Source organism: Anopheles coluzzii, chromosome 3 (genome assembly GCF_943734685.1).
Source record: "Anopheles coluzzii chromosome 3, AcolN3, whole genome shotgun sequence".
Taxonomy (NCBI): domain Eukaryota; kingdom Metazoa; phylum Arthropoda; class Insecta; order Diptera; family Culicidae; genus Anopheles; species Anopheles coluzzii.
Genome location: NC_064671.1, coordinates 43,917,833 through 43,925,838, shown reverse-complemented (window position 1 = coordinate 43,925,838; position 8,006 = coordinate 43,917,833). Strand labels below are relative to the sequence as shown.

The following is an 8,006-nucleotide window of genomic DNA, read 5'->3' as shown; positions in this document are numbered from 1 at the left end:
GGGGAACGGGCTTGCCTGTCTCCTATTCAACTTGGCGCTAGAGAGAGCCATCCGTGACTCAAGGGTGGAGACTACGGGAACCATCTTCTATAAGTCAACCCAGATCCTGGCATACGCTGATGATATAGACATCATTGGTCTGCGGCTCTCCTATGTAGCAGAAGCCTACCAAGGGATTGAGCAGGCGGCAGAGAACCTCGGATTGCAGATAAACGAGGCAAAGACCAAACTGATGGTGGCAATATCAGCGGGCCCGCTAACAAATAATCAGAATCTACGTAGGCGTGACGTGCAGATAGGTGAACGCACTTTTGAAGTCGTCCCACAATTCACCTATCTGGGATCAAAGGTCAGCAACGACAATAGCATGGAAGCTGAGTTGCGCGCAAGGATGCTGGCTGCCAACCGGTCATTCTACAGCCTGAAAAAGCAGTTCACCTCCAAGAACCTGTCGCGACGGACGAAGCTGGGACTATGTAGTACCTATATAGTACCAGTGTTCACATACGCCTCTGAGACATGGACACTGTCCAAATCTGACGAAACCCTCTTAGCCGCGTTCCAGAGGAAGATGCTCAGAAGGATACTTGGCCCCGTATGTGTGGAAGGACAATGGAGGAGCCGCTATAATGACGAGCTATACGAGATGTACGGCGACCTCACTGTCGTACAGCGTATAAAGCTCGCCAGGCTCCGGTGGGCTGGCCATGTTATACGCATGGAAACGGACGACCCAGCCCGTAAAGTCTTTTTAGGCCGTCCACAAGGACAGAGGAGGCGTGGTAGGCCCAAATTGAGGTGGCAAGATGGCGTGGAGGCGTCCGCCATTAAGGCCGGGATAACGGACTGGCAGACGAAGGCGCGAGACCGTGAACGGTTTCGGACACTCCTGAGGCAGCCCAAGACCGCAAAGCGGTTGTAGCGCCGGATAAGTAAGTAATAATAACAAAAATAAAGATAGTAATATTTATGTTAATAATGAGTACAATATACATTTAAATAGGGCAACAAATTATAATTGGATTTATTTACATTGTAAGTGCATATTATGTACTACATTTGTATCACTTTTGTACCACACTGTAGAGCGTGCTTGATCGTTCTATTTTTTTTTGCTGCACCTTAGCCATCTCATACCTTCAACGAGGTGCAAATTCATTAATCTCAGCCTGAATGGAAAGGCCCGGTAAGGTACAGATGGATCATAATGGCATTCAAATGAACACCCTAACAGCGAGTGATGGGGGTTCACCTCGCCCTCAACCCATCTCAACCACCTCGGATGCGTTCTACGTAGGTTGCTGGGTGGGGCGAAGAGGGTCGATTTTGTTTCGGGGATCTCGCTTTTCCTTTCACGATCCGCCCTATCGCCCTGTCGCGATCTTACGCTATCATTCTGATTGTTCTCGTACCGTTCACTCTTGCGCTCTCTTCCACCGTGCATCGCCTATTGGGACGTTCTATTCGTACCGCTGCGCACCTGCGATCGTGGCGGTATTGTGATTAGTGAACCGCATTTTGCGTGTAGTGTAGCCATTTTTTGTGTTGCTGTTTGTTGCTTTATTTATTTGATTCACTTTTTTTCGGGGGTGGTCCACCACGAACACCTGTCTTCGGGCTGAAGCTACAGCGAGGGCTCCGGTTGGGTCGGCATGGGTTGTATAAATAAAATTGCCGAGGGCAACATCGCTAATAGTTTGTCGTCGGTGTTTGGATAGTGCAGATTATTGATCGGCTCGTGCTCCATGCTGCTTACTTGATAGGCTGAATGGTGGGAACCGGGTGTGTGAAATCAGTAGTTTGACGTGTTTCAGTAGTGCTCAGCGAGTAGAAAAGTTTATTGTTTCGAATAAAAAATCAAGCCAAAATCAAGTTGAAGAAATTGCATCAAAATGACTAGTTTCTCCTTTACGGTAAATTGATAGTGACAGATAAATAAAAAGGCAAGTGTTTCACAGCGTTCGCTTTCGTTCTAGCAGTGCGCGTTGGTGCTTGTGATCGTGGCGTGTGGTGCTACCGCCAAACCCCAGAATCAGTACGCGCACTCTAGCTACAACAAGAATACGGGAGTGCGTAATACGTCCGTTGGCCATCGGCTGACTAATCAGCACCAGCAGTACCAGCAGCAACAGCACCAGCAGCACCAGCAGCACCAGCATCAGCAGCAGCAACAGCACCAATCGCAGAACCATTTTGCACACCAGCATCAGCCGCAAGCCTTACGTGCACCGTTGCTGCCCCCGCATAACCCAACTCAGTTTAGCCAAAGATTACAGGTAAGATAATGTACATTTTAAGAACCCACAATACTTTATTTGGACATATTTAATGGTAACGACGGAGCACATTTTAGGATTCAGAATATTTGTTTTGAAAATGCAGTATACTTTGGCAATATTCTAGACATAGAAAAACTTTGATAATATTAAATATAATCACTAGAATAATATGAAACTCAAGCTTAAAAATGAACTTATGTTACAATCTGTTGATATCATTTTATTCTTTCCGTCTGGATTAAAAAAAAGTTAAAGTGAAAGATGAATATTTGTTGCTACTTTTTTAAATGTATGACTGAAATTTAAGTATTTTTTATGATACATGTACACAACTTACGATTATTAGAGATAATTAATATGCTATATTTAAGAAAATCAGATTTTTTATAATTTATTTGAAAATGGAGCTTGATAGGTGCTATTTTATATTTGCATTATTTTATGAAAGCTTTTAGGTCTTGTTCATAAGCCTTTTTTCAATAAATGGTGCAATACTAAAATTATTTTGTTATGTTAACAAGTTAAATAGAAAGAGTCCAATTTTTAGCTTTTTAAATTTTTAGGTGTCTGAAACACTGAACTAAATTTTAATGTTATCTGTTATACACTTTTTACATAACGCAGCAATCCTTGTACATTTTTTTTTATTTAAGAGGAACGGTCCAAAAAGCCGTATTGCTTAGTACTTGTATAATAACGAATGCTTTAAAGTACTATTTTCTCTCCTCATCCACCGACCGATTATAACACTAAATTAATAAACACTAAACTAACGATTGACATTTAATGCTCGCAGCAACCGTTCCCGAACGCAATCCGTCCCTTCGTACCAATCACCTCCTACAGCAATGACGTTTCGTACGATGGCAGCTATTCGTACGCGTATACGACCGGCGACGGACAGCAGCAGCAGGCACAGGGATATTTGAAAAATGCCGGCCGTAAGGACCTGGAGGCACAGGCCGTGCAGGGCTCGTACTCGTACACCTCTCCCGAGGGTCAGCTGATTACGGTGACCTACATTGCAGATGAGAACGGTACGGGCTCGTCTTACCCTTCTTACGCAACTTGCGCCACACCTGCCAAGGCCATAAGCCATTCCCACTCGTTCGCTAATGCGGCCAATAACTTTTCCCTCACTCTTACTCTAGGTTTCCGTGCGGAAGGTGCTCATCTGCCCACACCACCACCGATCCCGGAGGCAATCCAGAAATCGCTTGCCCTGATCGCCCAGACGCAACCGGTTTCGGCCCAGTTCAATGCCGCTTACAACCAGCCCCGCTTCCACCAGGCCGGTCACGTTCCGTCGGCCAGTGGACACAATTACAACCGATACGGTTAAGATACCGGACGCGAGCGCAACATTATCCCCATTTGACTGACCCCAAAAAATCCTTATTGTCGACCGTCGATCGTCTCGGTGTGACAGGTACACAGCATCACCACATATGTTATAGTATAGGTAAAGTGCTTCGACACAGTCTGTGTTATTGCACCATTCATTACACCGGAAGAATCGTAGAACGAAGCCTTCTCTTCTGCTTACCTCAAGCAAACAATGGAGACAGATTCCACGCATAGCAACGTGCTTGTGCAGAACGACAGACAAAAGGGGAGCGGATGGTGGAACGCGATCGTCTAACAAATCTCACACACGAACACCACCGCGCACTCCCTGCTCTTCCTGTTGCACCGACTGAAGCTTTTCCATCGTGTTGGAGGATGCAATCTGTCCATTCAGTCGTAAACTACACGATGCATTCGTGCGATACGCCGAACGAGTACGAAGTTGTAAATCTCTTTTCACTGTCATTCCGTATGGGATCGCTGCCTCCCCGTACGTACACTGTGGAGCTCGGTGGGTTGCGAATAGCATCGCCTCGCTAAAATGCGCAATTAATATGCAAATTGATTTCGGGCTCGTTTCCGAAACAGACGCGAAGGGAGTAGAAACCGAGATCTTCCAAACCATGATCTGGTGAAGAGAACAGGCAAAACCGCGTCATCGTCGATTGATTAAGAAACAATGTAAACTGTTTGTTTGTTTGCCACCTTCCCTGCATCTCTTCCCTCGTCTGTGTTTTGTGCAGATGAATTGATGATGATCGTAACGCAGGGTGCTTGCTTCGGGTTTATGTTACATCCACCGCACACGACATGCATGTTTGACACATTGTAATTGCTTTTCCACACATTAGCAACCGATTGGAAGCAGTAGATCGGGAGGAGGAAGATTGCGCCGGAACGAGTTGTCTGATGTGTCATTAATTGCATGTTGTTTCGTTTTTAATTCAAGATATTACACGCCGTTTTAATCCGTACGTTTTGCTACACCGGATCGACGGGGGAGATTCTGCTCTGCAATGGATGAACAACACGCGACAGACAACTAGCTCAGCGATCTTCACTATCATCAATGTCACTCTTGGAATATACTGTCAAGACTTCCGGAACCAACTCATCGTGTTATATCTTTGTTTGTACATAGATTGTAGATTGTTGTAGTGAAAGCAAATAAAGAACAATGATTCTTTTGAATATATGTTTAGTATGGTTCTTTTAGTTATTTATGATTTATTAATTTTATACGAGAATTCCATCTGCGGTATGTTTGAGTATTGCTGTACTCTGTATCATCCGTGAACACCCAAAGATATACAGGCCAAATTGGATGGAATTCTTTTAAGTTACAATTGCTAAAGGCAGGATAAATAGTGATCATTATCTTTGGATTATTTGGCTTACTGAAATAAGAAAGACCTCGATCGGCTTTTTTGAAACCAGATTGTGTGTTTATGAAACTTCTACGATGCAATACGAAACCGTAAATCTGAATTTGCCAAAAGAATTTCTGTACAATTCTAGTAAAATCAACTAAAACTTTAAAAAAAGTTTCATTTATTGAGAAAAGTTCGCTTAACTCAACATTGTGGAACTACGATTAATAGTTAATTTCTAATGTTACAAAAACTAAGAAATGTTATACTGTAAGAACATTTCTTCTTCGTGTTCAATTTACAATTTAACGTATAATTATCAATTGTTCTCAATGTTCGTAATGTTCTGCTTTTTATTGGTTTGATGAGACTTTTATATAATAACCTTTTTGAACTGGTAGTATCTTATCATTGAATATAATTGTGTTTTTCCTTGTTTTTATGTATTTTTCTAGTTTTTTTTTTAATTGAAGTCGCTTACTTTTTTCTCATCAACGTTCTCAAAAGCACCTTACGCTCTAGATTGCGCTCTCCCTTTTTCCATTCGTTGTTAGCGTGAACTTTGCCTTCTTTCTCTATTTCTTGGATTTGGCGCAATGTACTTTAAATGATCCTAGAAACCATGTTCAGAAAACCATAAACTCCGTTTAACGAAATATCCAACATAGTTAAGAACATACTAACTACTAAAAAAAAACCTGTTTAATGCACTAACACCAAAATAAAAGTACCTAAATTATTTATTTTAGTAAATAAATTATTATTAAAAATTATATTTTAATAATTTATTTTATTTTTTGCTTTAGGACCTTTGCAATAAGATGACATAAATCGTACTACATGTCACATAACCATCATGATATGTTCAAATTATGATGACATAGACTAGATTAATCAAACTATAAAATTCCCTCAAGCAGATAAATTAATCCAGCGAGAAAAGAAAATATACCGGAACAATTCACGAAGTAAATAAAATAAATTTTCCAAATAAGTACATGCATGAAATTGATGCTTAATAACAAATAAATGTATAAGTTTAATTTTACTTTTTATAAATACTTCCGTGTAGACCAATTAGTACAATAATGAATATACAAGCTTAAGTTAACTTTTTATAAAACCTCCTTATAGACCAATTAGGACCTGTGTTAGGCTCTAAACACCCACTGTATGATTACATTTTTTAACGCTTTAGGCAATGAGATTGGTTTAAATATTTACTTTTAAGAACTTTAGACAATTTTACGTAGCTCCTCTTGACTAGTTTTTTTTGGATATGACTGGAATATGCAATTAAGAATATAGTTATCAAAGCTCATTGCAGCTAGGGAACTAAATATATAAATGCGAATGCAGATATGAATAAAAAAGCAATGCTTGTAGTTTTATTTGCATTAAGATCGAAGTGTTTTAATTACAGTTCGTCTTATCCATTTCTTGCCGTAATAATCAAACGTCAACTGGGATTTATAGACATTTATTTCAATTTATTTTTGTGATCATTTATAAATTGATTTTGCATGGAATTATTGGCAAAAAAATATTCGCAATCCTTTGACCATGATTGATGATATTATATGATCCTTTTCCATGACACGATTATTTAATGATTTAGAAAATGGCTGTTTTATATCCATGTACGCAATTATATATGTGTTCACCGTTTTAAAATCACTTTCATTCCTTAACCATATGTTCTCCAATCAAAAGGGATCTTAAAATTAAGTTTAAATATCAAAATACATATTTTACTTTGTACGTGTTAAAATAATACATTACATGCCAAGATTTGTGCCATCCAGCCTTCTTCTGTTTAGCATAACACGTCTTAAACGGACATAACGGTCTCTAACAAGCTTTCGAGATTCAATTCCCATGAGGGAACCCAAACCCCATGTTATTGAATCGTTCGTGGTGACGACTGTACCATGGGACCACCCCATCTAGGCTACACCGTTTACCACCAAAAAGATTCATCGAACTCTGCTCGGATTACCGTAGCCGGTGCTGCATGATACGGTGTTTGAAATGGGAAACGGTGGTTATGACAGTATTTTTATGAAAAGTACACTGTTAACATGTTCATGAAAACAAGATCACAATTAAAAGCAAATATTGAGGCCCTTTCCGTTTTAAGTTCTTAGGCTGAAATTTCAGCCTGTCAGCTGTTTGCATTGTTTAGCAGTTTTCGAGCAGCTATCTAAGTCGGTATAATATACAGGTGAGCCTATCCCAAGGTGTATGAATTTAGAAAGCTGATTTTTATCGCTTCTGTTTCTGAATGAAGATTTTAAGAGTGTTTCGTGTATTCGTCAAGCCTCCAGAAAGATTGTTTGAGCAAAAGTTTTCACCCATTCTGTCAAAAAGTGATGTTCAAATTTGGTTATAAAAACATGCTATTAGACCATCTGGACTACATACAATTTGATTCCAGATTCCATCACCTGATATCTTTAATGCACCTTGGAATAAATTTAAACATTGTTTTGCCATTTTTTCGAGCAGGTACTCGAATCCAATTCTACCTTTGAGGCTAGAATAATCTAAACTGAAAATTGCAGTCTAGTTTTTTATGTGGTTTTGTACGGAGTGTTTACATGATTTCAGCCTCCAACTGTCAAACTCCATACAAAAAGCTGACTAGAATCGTGAAGGGCCCCATTGTTTGAAAATACATTTTTTTATTACTTCCTGCATGAAAATCTTTCTGGAAGAGAAAACAAAACAGTTTCGAACAAAAGGTTTCAATATAATTTTGTATTTTTTTGGCCATGTGCAAGTAAACTTCAAACTACTATGCTGCAAACTAATCCAAACCAGGACCTCGTAGCATACCATTGTGATAGTGTATGCGGGTTGCATACTGAACAAGCTTTAGCACAGTGTAAAATAACGCATGAAAGTGTTTTCAGAGCTTTTGCAAAGCTTTTTGCCAAATGAAAACGTTTAAAGCTGGTGATTGGAACGTATTTTTACATCGGAACGGATTGGAACGTATTGGAACGTC

At 39.9% G+C, this 8,006-nt stretch overlaps 1 protein-coding gene across 2 annotated transcripts; it reads left to right on the top strand.

The window, feature by feature from the left end:
* Positions 1–1,671: 1,671 nt before the first annotated feature.
* On the top strand, positions 1,672–4,819 carry LOC120955208 (endocuticle structural glycoprotein SgAbd-1-like). 2 transcript variants are annotated; one of them, XM_040375838.2, is made up of 5 exons: positions 1,672–1,913; positions 1,980–2,276; positions 3,076–3,316; positions 3,431–3,708; positions 4,576–4,819. In XM_040375838.2, exons 1-4 carry the CDS (start codon positions 1,893–1,895, stop codon positions 3,619–3,621), a joined length of 750 nt encoding a protein of 249 aa, XP_040231772.1. In that variant the 5' UTR covers positions 1,672–1,892; the 3' UTR covers positions 3,622–3,708; positions 4,576–4,819. The 2 variants fall into 2 exon arrangements, with proteins under 2 accessions (XP_040231772.1, XP_040231771.1); XM_040375837.2 differs by having other exon boundaries at positions 1,977–2,276.
* The last annotated feature ends 3,187 nt before the right edge of the window (positions 4,820–8,006 follow it).

Bases quoted from the DNA above. Each gene is read 5' to 3' on its own strand.
- LOC120955208 (XM_040375837.2), top strand. From the start codon at position 1,893: ATGACTAGTTTCTCCTTTACG. The intron at 1,914-1,976 runs GTAAATTGATAG...CTTTCGTTCTAG, and splicing joins TGACTAGTTTCTCCTTTACG to CAGTGCGCGTTGGTGCTTGT. The intron at 3,317-3,430 runs GTACGGGCTCGT...CTCTTACTCTAG, and splicing joins CTACATTGCAGATGAGAACG to GTTTCCGTGCGGAAGGTGCT.